General features: G+C 40.4%; 1 protein-coding gene across 1 annotated transcript in view; it reads right to left on the reverse strand.

Annotated features, from left to right (window-relative positions):
• The window catches only part of megf6b (multiple EGF-like-domains 6b), a 71,254-nt gene that overhangs the window by 28,134 nt on the left and 29,851 nt on the right, over positions 1 to 13,269 (reverse strand). The window contains exon 5 of the mRNA XM_037784716.1: positions 6,088 to 6,210. Within this exon, the coding sequence (XP_037640644.1) occupies positions 6,088 to 6,210 (123 nt within the window). The remainder of the gene's footprint in view (positions 1 to 6,087; positions 6,211 to 13,269) is intronic.

Genomic DNA, 13,269 nt, shown 5'->3' on the forward strand with positions numbered 1-13,269 from the left:
GATAATCACATGCAGTTTGGGGCAAGTCATAGTCAAGTCAGCACACTGACACACTGACAGCTGTTGTTGCCTGTTGGGCTGCAGTTTACCATGTTATGATTTGAGCATATGTTTTATGCTAAATGCAGTACCTGTGAGGGTTTCTGGACAATATCTGTCATTGTGTTGTGTTGTTAATTGATTTCCAATAAAAAATATATACATACATTTGCATAAAGCAGCATATTTGCCCACTCCCATGTTGATAAGAGTATTAAATACTTGACAAATGTCTCTTGAAGGTACATTTTGAACAGATACAGATCAAATGAAGTCCAATGTTCGCTCTCCTGTAAGCTCTGTATTTGGTCTCCATATTTTGTTAATATACAAATATAGTTTATAGCAGCTATAGGGTCGTATTTCTTGTGGCCAGTGGTGAAACGAATATGAATCTCAGTCTCTGTAACATAAGGAGTGAATTTAGCCTAGTGCTCTTGTCACGCTGTGCGGGTTGGAGGCAGCATCTGCATCTGAGCCTGATCATGCACATTACGCATCACCACATCACTGTGTTCATGTTCCCGCAGTACACACAATTATACACAAACAGTACATGACCAATGATTTACCCATAAATCAGGTCTTTAAAAGATCCTTAACATGTCACCATGATGTTATAGAACACGATGGAGGAAGCACAGCGTTGTAAATTATGAAATCTTAGTGGTTAATTCATGAAACACTGATTTCTGCTCTTCATAATAAAAAGGATAGGATAAGGATAAGAACAAAAATACAGTGTATGAGCATAAAGGGAGTAAAATCTACTTGCTTAATGGTTCCAGTAAAACCTGCCCAAGACAGCTAAATTATAGGAATATCCTCCGGCTGAACTCATCTACTCATAATAATATCAAACGACAACTTCAAATATAGTGTTTGGGGCAGAAATGAGCTTCTAAACTTTCCTCTTCTTCGTCTCTCTGCTGCCAAACTTCAGCTCCACTTCATCCAGGAAAGCTGGCAGGAGCCGTCCTTTCGTTTTTCCATCCATGCTGCATGCCGTCCTTTGGTTTGGTTTTTCATGAAATGTGTCCAGCGCTGCCGAGCTGCTGTTCTTCTGACGACTGCAGTGCACAGTCAGTGAAGCCCCTCCAGCCCGGTTTCCACTTCCAGAACATGATCCCCCCCGAGCTCGGAGCCAAAGCCTCCGCAGCCGTTGGCTTTTACAGAAGGCACATTAATTCTCTGCCCGCAGCCACCTACAGCACAGTGTCGTCTGCATGGAAAACTATTTTGGTCCGTTTCCGAAAGGTGATTTGTTTATTGTGCGCAGGAGATAAATTATTTCTGAACAGCCTTGATTTAACTCCAAGAATGACATCTAAGTAGCACAGCAGATTAGAGGGATTATCAGCAATATGGTAATAATAAATGTAAAACATGTTTCATCTTGTGCATTTATCCCCGAGCGCTGCAGTCCTGCCAAACACGAAAAGAAATATTCACTCATAATAATATTGACATAATCTGTCGAGAGTGTGTCTGGTATCTAGCCCCGTTTGTGTTAGCGGTACAAAGCATCTCTCATGATTCATAATTCATGTTTTCATGTGCTCTAATCTTTGTTGGTAAAAGCAATCCTCCCTTACTCTGATCAGAGACTAAGTTATGTGAGCAGTGCCAGACTGCTCATACAGCAGACACATTATCAGTGGGACTGATAAGTCTGGCTGAGCCACGAACTAATACTCTGACTACTGTAAATAACCCCCTGATTATGCATTAAATCCTACTGTATATAAAAAATTATTTATTTTCTACATTTTGAAGTGTACATGGTAGCATTTTCTACTGTTTTAAAAGAGTCAAATTAATTTATTGTAAAATAAAATTACATGACGGCGGTACTCTCTTCAGTGATTAACAGCTGAATAATTAAGTTTTACAAACTATTCCTCTCGAGGATGGACCCAGAGTGGAAAGCATTAAAGCACTGCTGCCACAGCTTCATCTGCATTTTGGCTGTGAAATGATCACTTACCTGCTGCCAGGTAGCCATGGTTGTAACGCTGGTATCCATGGTAACAGTTTGGCCTATAGCAAATCCTTCTATAGTAACTCTGTGGATAGTTGGCAGCAGATGTCAGACATGCCATCGCTTCAATTAACACCAAAAAGAAAATCCACCATCCTGATGACAACGCCATGGCTGGAAGTGGAACGTAACGAGAACTTCAATTTTGTTGTTATTAATATTATCTACTGTAAAAACATAATTTTTATTAAGCACATTAGCTATGAAAAAATGTGACCAGTTCTGCAGGTGCTGAATCCTGGTCTAATGTAGCATGGTAACTACTTCTTATTCACTCTGCCTCCTGATTTTTCTCTCCCTTCCTCCATCCCCCTCTCCCTTTCACCCTCCCATCTACTAAAACTAAATCTCCATCATATTAAAGACCCTCCTCTCTCTCCTCTTCTCCCGACACTTCCCTCTCACCCCCAGCCTAAAGTCTCTCTTACACTAAAGGTACTGTATATCCAGTGCTGCATGAACTACAAATAAATAATCCTGCATTTAAACCAGCCAGCAGTGATTGATGTCTTTCCCTCAATGATTTACCACATTTCACTATACTGGGCCACTGTATCTTTTTCTGTGATAAAAAGCGAGATTTATGAGTGCACATCACTCCGGTGTTGGAGAATAAAAAATGTGAACAGACTAAAGGATGTGCTGTCTATATTTTTCTTTTGATATTGACATGTATTTTAAAAAGCCACTAAAGGAAAGCCAAATGTGATAAGTGCCAGATGTCAAATTCAGTATTTATAATCCAAACATCTGAGAAAGGAATGAGCCTTGCAGTGAAATCGTCTATTCAGGAGCTAAGCACTGTGCACTCTCATCTGCTGCCAACACATACACACAAACACAGCGGCGGGACCATGACGGCACTTTATAGAGCTTATAAAGAGCAAAGCGTGTTCATGGTCAGCATCACTTCCCCGATTTGAACAGAAATGATCCTTAAGAGACCTCTGTGTGATAGCTTCACATCTTATGACCTTTCTTCTTATTAATGCGAACTTAACGCTTCTGTAACATATACCTGTACATTCATTACATCAGGCCACAAGCATCTGAGAAGTACTCAAGCTCAGACAGACCAGCAGAAACTGATACAGAACATTTTTGTTACACCACACACACCAAAATACTAACCACTCTGCACACATCATGCCAATTTGTGTAGACTTCACCTGCCAGCCAGGTGAGGAGGAACGCAGTCCGCTCAAGCATGTAAGACACATGATAGGCTCGGAGCCATAACTGTAAGATACCTCGCCAGAGTAAAACAATCTGATAAAATACCACAAAAATCCAGAAGAGAACTTGGCAACAGCAAGGTGATTTTCTTTAAGAAATCTTTACAGGAACAACAAGAGCATCTATTACCTGCTGATGTTGGGAGTCGTTACTCACACACTCCTTGAGCTCACTATTAAGACAGGTGCCAAGCACTGGCAGACCATTACTCCCACCTTCACGCTCGTATTGGTCTGAGCAGTCAAGTTCATTTGGCATGACAGCTAAAATGTTGACACTGCTGCACTGCACTGCACTCAGCACGACAGCAGTTACTGCTGGCCTCTTCCACTTTAATCAGTCCCATTTGTTTCAACGTTGCTTATTCAAAATGAAAAATACATACAGTATATATATAAATAAATAAGTGCATCAATAAAATGGAATTTGACCAGGAGCTTAAATCCAGGGAACTATCCTCAAGGGATTAAATTGTAAATTCAGTATTTTCTTTCTTTTTTTTGCACCGAACAAAAGATGCATTTGTTCGTTTCTTGTACGTGCCAGCAGTATTCGCATATTCCCACAGCAGATGTCTTTCATCAAAAAAATTATAGCATGTTGCCAAGGACAGGATTCCCCCAAAGTAGTAATGTGGTTGTGTACGATCCAACTCCCCAGAACCATTTATTCTTAACAGCTAAATGGATGTATCTTGTCTCTCATCCGGACTCATGCCGGCTTTTGACTCTGAAGCCCTCCCAGCTTCAGTCCGTCACGCAGGAGGAAAGTTGATCACTCTCTGCGGACGCAGCGCCACACATGCAGTGCTAACTAAAACATTCACCGCATTCATTCAGCTTCTTTTACCTCTGTTAATACTACTGCCAATTACAGACAATTAGGACATTAATGCTGCGGGTAGCTGTTTTCCTCCAATATACACCAGTGGCGGAGGGCAGAGAGCTATGAAAGCCAGCTGTGACAACGTTCCCATCGACTCTCCTTAATAACCGTGACCTGGATCAGATCTCTCACTGGGTCCTCCAGCAGACAGCCATATACTGCAGCGCACTCCAGCGTCTCTTCTCTCCTCTAGGCTTGGCTGCTGCACAGAGGAGTCATTATTCTGATTAAACCAACCACTGGCAGAGATTTCCTAATCAGAAACATCAAACTATGATGGAGCAAAAATGGGAATCTCATGGGAAAATGTTTGGGGAGAAGCTCCGTTTTGGTGAGCTGTGGTTCAGAGATGCTCGATCTTTTGATAGACTGGTAGCTCTGCTTTCGTCCGCAGGCATTTTGAGTCATGAAACAACAGGAGGCCACATCATTTTATCATCTAGAGTGTACAAGTTAAAAAAGATCTGGTCCTGTGGTTCACTTCAGTTACAACGATCTGGTTTTGATGCTTACGGGTGGTCTACATTCATTTAGCCACAAATAAAAATGAAAACAAAATTCCATAAATGTCAACATGAACATGTGCAAAAAGAGGAATACAGAATAAAGGACCGAAAACAAATGAATGCTGAGTGGAGTAAAAACACAAACCATTAGTATGTTTAAAATGAAATAGGTCGTTCAACATGTCATCCAATAATCTATAAACTGTTTAAATAAGACTGAGGTTCCACAGCTCTAAAATGTGCCATGAAGCACAACACACAAAGCACAGCTGAGGCTGATGGGAATAACATTAGTTTTGCAGGTATTTGGTCATAAACTACAGTATTGGACAAATTAAAAAATGTTCATGGTGCTAGATGGAAAGTTGAAGGATCACCAAAGTTGTTGCAATTCATCCACAGGGGAAAATGAATGAACAAAAGTTCATGGCAATCCATCCAATAGTTGCGACATTTCACTGAAAATCACAAATGTAAATTTAAAGGTGCAGTGTGCAAGATCTGGCGGTGAGGTTGCAGATTGCAAACTCTCCCTTGAGCTAAGCTTGTGGGACAACTACGGTGGTCGACATGAAAAGGTAAACAGCCCTATCCAGAGCCAGTTGTTGTAAGAGTAGCATAGGTCATACGGAGAATAGCTGAGCCAGAGGAAAAGTTAACACAGTGGTTTGTCCGTTCTGGGCTACTGTAGAACACTTCGCTCTGCGAAGAGAGGACCTGCTCCGTATGTAGATATAAACGGCTCATTCTAAGCTAACGAAAACACAATGTCCCTCATTTTCAGGCGGTTATACACTGAAAATAACATACTTATTAATATTATATTCCATGTCTGCCAATAGATCCCTCTAAATGCTACACACTGGTCCTTGAATGGTCAGGAGATCACCAAAATCGTTAGGATGTTGTCGGTCTGGACTAAAGTAGTCTGTCAGTCGGTCTGAAATTGCCATCCCTAGAGCCACACCGCTAGCATGGTTATAAACATTTAGGAGTATAATGGATGTTGAGTGGAGTAAGGACACAAAGCCTGATGAAGGCAATTTCAAGGTTTGAGGTCAAATTACATGCTGTCATCTCGGATTGAGCATTACTGACAAAAACAAACATAATGTAGGAATATTTCAATACTATGATTTTTTTTTTGAGACGACCATTTATGCTTCCAAAAGATATTCACACTCAACAACATTTTGAGTGTAGTAATGTGGATTTGATGATCCAGCTGATAGAACAATGTACTCAGCTAGATCAGAAAGGCTGTATCAGAGAACAGTATGATAACCAGACACCCAATTTCTGGTATCATATTACTGATATTGATATTAAACTGATATGCAACCCAGCTCTACAAGAAAATAAATATAGTAGAGGACTCACCTTGACAGGTTTTACCATCTCCATTCAGTTTTTGTCCAGGAGGACACCTGCAGTAGAAACTTCCAATGGTGTTACAGCAGAGAGCCTCACAGCCTCCATTGGTCTCCTCACATTCGTTAACATCTGACGGGGAGAAACAAGGACAGAGTTAATCCTGCAGATATCAAAAGCACAACCAAAAGCAGAAATTAGAAAGAACAAAGAACAATCCAACATGTTTCATAAGCTTAGTGTTTTGGTGAAAACAGCATAGAGCTTTTTTTAGCAGCAAGTATTAAGAAAAAATGTGTTTTCCTTTTCATGTCAGTCTGATTAAGTTTCAAATGTTTTCCATGAATATATTTGGATATAGCTTTTAAAAAAATGTGGAAAGTTTTCAAGTGCCTGGAAATTCATGAGAGTGACTACAGGAAATGGTGTGCTCCGTTTCCATCCTGAAACTTGTCTCCTTCGTACCAACTTCAAGAAAAAGGAAAAATGCATAACATATCCAAAACAGAATCAAAATATGAGTAATAAATTGAGTGGGACAAAAGGAAATATGCAGCGTTTCCATGTTATCCTCATCGCCTCTAACTTCCTCCATCATGAACCGGGATGGCCATTTATCAATCATGCACAACCTCTGAAACACTTCCACAAGGAGTCACAGTTTTTCCATCTCATTTCCATCAGCTAAATATCCTGCCAAAGCTGTCATCAACTAAATCAGATAAAATCTTTCCCTCCAGTTCCCAAACTACACATAATGACTCGGGGTCAGGTGATGACAGGTCACCATACACCATAATTTGAGCTGCAGTGTCCGCGTAATGAGGATACTGAAAACGAACACCAAAAGGAGTAATGTGTCGCGTGTTGTTCACTTTTACACTGCAGTTCCGGGACACGGCGCCACATTGCCTGCATTAATGTTGAATTTCATTCACATGGGGGTTTGTCAGGAGAGGTTGTGCTTACGGCGTATAGTTTTAAACTTGATGACATTGGGCTGCTTCATTCGCCATGCTAGCAGAGGAATCTTGGACTGAAAATTGAAAGCCATGGAGAAAATTAGGAGGGAGCATTCACTTGGCACTAATCAGCTTGTAAACTTTCTCCATGTCCATAAAAGAGGAGAGTTACTGTACGGAGGAGGAGTGCGAATGCAAAGAAAATTGCTTTATAGAACATTTTCCCCCCTCAAGCAAATTTTCGGTGCATTGCGATGCCAGCGTTTAACCATCCAGTTAAACGATTTCCCTCTCAGTTTACAACATCTGGAAATGTTCACACCAAAAACACTGCCCTCTTTCTATTGCCAAGTGTCATAAAACCTAAATAGCATACAATATGTAATGAATTTTATTATTTTATTATACTATGAAACACAATTCCTTATCAATGTATTACTCCAATACTTTTTAGCAAGACGAGATAAAGTTGCAGCAAAAGATCCACTTGTGAGGGATGAGTTTTATTTGGGCACTACACCACAAGAGCTTGATTTAATGAGTCTGTGTCCCGGGGTGGGAGAGAGTTCCTGCCATTTAGTACAGTTCATTTAACTTGCTAAATAAATACCATGATAACAAGAGGTTTGAAGAAAATCATGCAGAATCAAACAGACTAAAGCAAACGGGTGATGGTGACCTGAAGTCAAGGGCAGGATTAAAGACCCTGAAGGATCCTGTGGTGAGATCTGAAGCACAAGTGTGTTTCTGTGATGTTGAGTGTGTGTGTGTGTGTGTGTGGATGTCCATCTCCCCCTCTTACCCTCCCCGAAGCCACACACCTGTGTGGCAGCTTGAGCGGGGGTCTGTCCAGGGTCAGTGTCATGCTCGCCATTCTTTGGGTCTTTCTGCCAAATAAGCGGTCAGGAATGTTCAACTGCTACAGGTCAGATATGAAGATATGAAACACAACACTGGAAACTAAATGTCTAATGCCTAGTTCACACTACACGACTTTAGCCCTGATTTTCCGCTCCTCGACAGTTTTTTGAGCTCCCAACAAAAGCTCCAGATTGGAGGAAAATCTATGTTGACTCGCATCTCGTACATCAGCGCTCAAGCTCGCCGACGCTCGCCGATGCCTCGCAGACACATTCCAGATATCTAGCATGCTAAATATCTGGACCTGTTGGGGACTCCGGCCAATGAGAGCGCGAGACATGAGTTGAGAGGAAACCTGGGGCAGGAGGGGTCACCTGTAACAATAGGAACTTACTGGATGTGTTGCATTTGCAACACGGAGCAAAGTTGTTGTTGCAAATTGAGTAATACATAGTAAAAACGTGTGTGGAAACCAGTGGAAATGGGCTATTTTGTGAACACATGTGCCAACAACAACATCAGCATGTGTCTCGTGTATGGTATCACGGCATTTACCGTGTAATTCTCGCCTTTGTTTTTGACAAAATTTAGTTTGGAGACCACATCGGGGATTCCTCCCGGTGAAAGATCTTGTAGTGTGTGACTTCCTGTCGCCGGTTATTCATGTAGTGAAGACGATTAAAGACTTACGATTACAAGATAGCAAGTTGTGTAGTGTGAACAGTACTGTGATCTGACGACTTTGAGAGTCGTGTAGTGCAAACTTGGCTTAAGGGGGTCAATAAAGTAGCATGTTTTTAGTTTTTAGTAGGATTTTTGTCTTTTTCTCCAATCAGGTATAAAGTTTAGCCAAAGTTGTGTTTAGAGGGCAGAAGAAAATCGTTAGAGGAAAATCATGCACAGGTTTTATGTTTTTAATATGGAAATGATGTGCTTTGAGGATCTTTTTATTGTATTAATATCTTCTATTATATTGTCTTCAATTACATTGTTGTTGTTTTCTTACACAATGAGGACCACATTGGAAATCAATAAATAGTTCCAAAACTCTGCCAAAAAACAAAAAAGGAGAGATGAAACAGATTATTGTTAATGTGGTCGCAGCATGGAAAGATTATCTATCACTCTATCTCTTTGCTGCAGTAATATACCGTAAGCTATTTTCAAAATGAGAATCATTCCCATCCATAAAAGTATTTTCTCTGAATGTTAAACTCAATGATCTCTGAAGACATGAGTGAGTCTGGGGGTTGGAGCAGAGGATGCACCTCCATCGGACTCCAGGGGGCATTTCGTTTTGTGTCACCCTCACTCATCCATCAATCCGTCACCAAGCTGAACCTCCAGCAGAGTGATCAGACACATCTAAAGGAGCGAAACAGGAGCTGTGGCCTCCTTCAAAAAAAGAAGCATGTTTTAAGATCCCCCTCCCTTCCCCTGAACATCACATCACCAAGGTTTGTTCTCCCTGACCTGAGCCTCTGGGGGGTCCGTGTGCACGCTTTCCAAAAAAGAGATCAGATGCCTGAACCATTGTAGTGTGTCTGTAGCCTAATTTAGCTTTGACCCTAAACAGGGTCAAAGGCCAAAGCTCAGGGTCAAGCCCATGCAGGGAGAATCACACGGGACTGTTTCACCATGTGGTGGATGTTCAGATACATAAAATATGTTGCACAAGAGTCCTCTTGGCAAGTAACAAACAAACATGAGGATTCCTTTATTAGATGTTATCATGTTGTTTATCAGATGTTTCTCATTTTACAGCTAAACAGTACACTACAAGATGTTTCTGAAAACATTTGAGGAGATAAATAGTCATTACAGTAACAGAATATTGATTCATATTTGATCAGCGCTGCTTATAGTTTGACCGTTTGATTGGAGTTTGCGAGATTCGCGAGCAGTGATTGACAGCTGCTGTAGTGGCTGCTCGGCTCTGATTGGTTGTTTTCCTTCGGGCACGTTCAAAATATTGCAAATGCCGTTATGAGCACAGGAGGACACAGAGGAACATGATTTTATTCACAGATTATCTGTCTCATGCACTACTGTCATGATATAGTAGACAGTTTTATAAAAATAACTTTTTATAATATTTGCTCAAAGTTACCAACTGTAGCTTTAAAGGGAAAGTTTAACATGTTCACATCCTTTCAATGTGCATAGGGGGGAATTCATTGAGTATGATAGTGTATAGTATTGTATAGTATAGTAAAGTATTGAGATGAAAAATCGTTAATCTAATTGGTTGAGCACTAAAAGCTTATAATATACTGTAGAGTCTTTGTTAAAACTCTATCAAGTGTTTAACTGTGTACTCATTCCTGAAGCTGTAGTTAGTGGTTTTGAATTTTAATGCAGTGCATTAAGGGTTTCCTGTGGTGTTTCAACAGAGGTGGTCCACCTAGCCTGAAGCAAGACGGCTCACCTTATTTTGAACAAACAAAATAAATGAATTCCTTTTTATGAAACAAAACATATAACAAGAATGTCATCATTCAATAACAATAACAATATTGGATGTGACTATTGTTAGGCATCTACTGACTAAATTGATCACAAAAACTCAAGATCTGAGTGGCTTACCACCTCATCTAAACAATTTCATAATGGAAATTTCTGATATTCTGTCACACTCACGTCCGTATGAAGGAGGAGTTTCTGTGCTTTGTTCCAATAGGATAACAAATATTGTGCCAATTTGCTCAATGCTGTTATGTCTTCTTGCAAATGTAATATAAAACAACCTTGTATAATGTGTATTTCCCTGCAGTGGAAACTCTGTTCCAAAGCAATCAGGTAAAGAATTGAAAACTAAAAATCTTGATTGTGTTTCTGCAAGTTCAGCTGCAGCAAAGCTCTGGGTTTACATTCCTCTGCTGTATTGTGCGACTTCCTGCGATAAGAACGACAGCCACCGCTCCCAGGACGACTGGGGCTAACGTCTCGGTAGACCTCGAGGGGCCAACAAAAAAACACCAGACCTCTGATATTATCTCAGGGGGGTCATGGGCCGGAAAATTGCAGTATTCATCGCAGGATCAGCAGGGGGGGAGGACGTCAAGGATAACCTGTTTCCTTTTAGGGCCCTGATCTAGAAGCCTGCTGGTGTAATAATGTGCTTTGCTAGTGTTCATTCCTGGTTGCATTCCCTGCCGTCCTCACAGCTGCTTTCATTTACCAGGTGCTACAAAGATGGGGATTGGCTCGAGGTTTCATTCACTGACTGACCTGCACATGTAGCAGCAGGACGGTTCATGACAACATCTTGTCTGACTAACAAACCAACCATCTATGAACTGGAACTGACAATTTACTTCACACTCTTTCACAGGAAACTCCTCCTCACCTTTGACCTTAGGGTCAGCTATACCGGTGGTCAGTTATAAGACTGAGACCATTTATTCATATCTTGCATTGCACCATAGTTGCACTATTTTTATTCTACTGTTTAATCTTATTGTTTTTTAGATTACATTTACATTTTATTTTATTTATGTGCTTCTTTTTATATGAGTATTTGAGTTGCCTCGTTGTTGAAAGGTGTTATATACAAATAAACATGCTTTAATGCCTTATGTGAAGGACATGTTTCTTTTATCCGTCTGCCAGGCAGCCCCACAAATCTGCCTGGCAGACGCTCAAGTGAAACAGATGAACTGGTGACAAATGCTCACCCCGAGCCCACAAATGTTGTTATAAAAGTTATTTTATGGACCCCATAACTCCACATGGATTTCACATGGATATTCTTCCCGGAGTCAGATATCATGAGAATCCCAAAGACACATTTAAAATGCTTTTTATCCGAACATTACTGCTGCGGTCCGGGTCATTGTGTAAGTACTTTAGCTCTAAGGTTTCCTTGTAATGCCTCTCTGCCAGACTACTGTCTCTGCACTATGTAACATTTACAGGTAGACTGTAGGCAACAAGAGCGGAGATCAGGAAGCCTGCTCACTTTACATGCCAGGTGTAATCAGATGAGGTAAACAATGGCATTTTGAGGATTAGTCTTATACGCTTCAGGTCTAAATGACTTTGTAAATAAATAAAATATAGAAAGTATGAAAGCACAAAACATCCGGCATGTTTTTTTTGCACACTATTTCCAGAGGCAAAGCTTCAGATGGTCAGATACTCAGACGTGGCATTAAATACAGTTAAAACTGCAGGAGGCAATACTTTGATTGTGATTTTATGCAAAATAAGACAAAAATCAGGATGCATTTCTTTCCTTCCTTCTCCGCTGCAAAGCATCAGCTCAAGTTCAACATTGCCCCCTGCTGTTAATCTCCTGCTACGTCAATAAAAGCCCAGATGTGCTGCTGGATGTTTATCAAGTTAACACTATGTGATTCTGCTCTGCTCTCATTCATCATGTAACTAAAACACAGCTGCCACAATATAGTCAAAGAGGACCACACTTTACTTGTCAAAGTGCCCGTTCTGGTTAAACATCTTCCACTCTGGTGAACCAGAAAACTATGTAGGCTGTATTAAGCATCCAATAATTTCCACCCCTGGTCCAATGATGCTTTTCTACACAGTTTTGGGTACAAATTTCTTCCTAAAGCCCTGTAATTGTGGCCAGTGTGGCAGCTGAGTTGTTGTTAAGTGGCACCATCATTCGGAAGTGGTGTGGCTTTCCTGAAACCAAGTTAAAAAATGTCCCCTTAATGACAAAGGACCAACCACACACAGACCTCTCTGATGTTTAAGGCTTCTTTACCTCCTTTCACAAACCTCTAATGTTTCCATGAAGTCATTAACAATCTGTGAGTAAAGGGTATCACGGTATAGGCAATGAAATGCGCTTCCGTTTCCTTTTTTAAAATATAAACTATAGGGGGCAACCACACATCTCAGTGGTGAAGCGTTTTGAGCTGCTGCACCTCTATTGACTCCAATAAACTGTACTAAAGTCAACAAAAAACATTCCAACTTTTCTCTTGAAATATAAATTCAGATGTTAGAGGGTATTGAGCTGTAATGATTAGTTGAATCGATTATTCATTTAACAGGAAATTAATCGCCAAATATTTTTATCATTCAAGCATTTTTCAAGCAAAAATACCACACATTTGATGGTTCCAGGTTCTCAAATGTGGGAATTAATTGCTTTTCTTGATCTGACATTATGGTAAATTGAATATTCTAAATTTTTGGTTGGACAAAACAAGACATCTGATGATGTGATATTAGGCTATATATTCTGTAATGGGCATTTTTCACCGTTTTCTGCTGTTTTATAGGCCACACGATTTATCAATTAATTGAGAAAATAATCTGCAGGTTAATCGATAATGAAAATAATCATTGAATCATTGCTACATTAAGGGATTTACTTGAGATGTTTTTGCTTTGT

Source organism: Sebastes umbrosus, chromosome 1 (assembly GCF_015220745.1).
Source record: "Sebastes umbrosus isolate fSebUmb1 chromosome 1, fSebUmb1.pri, whole genome shotgun sequence".
Lineage (NCBI taxonomy): Eukaryota > Metazoa > Chordata > Actinopteri > Perciformes > Sebastidae > Sebastes > Sebastes umbrosus.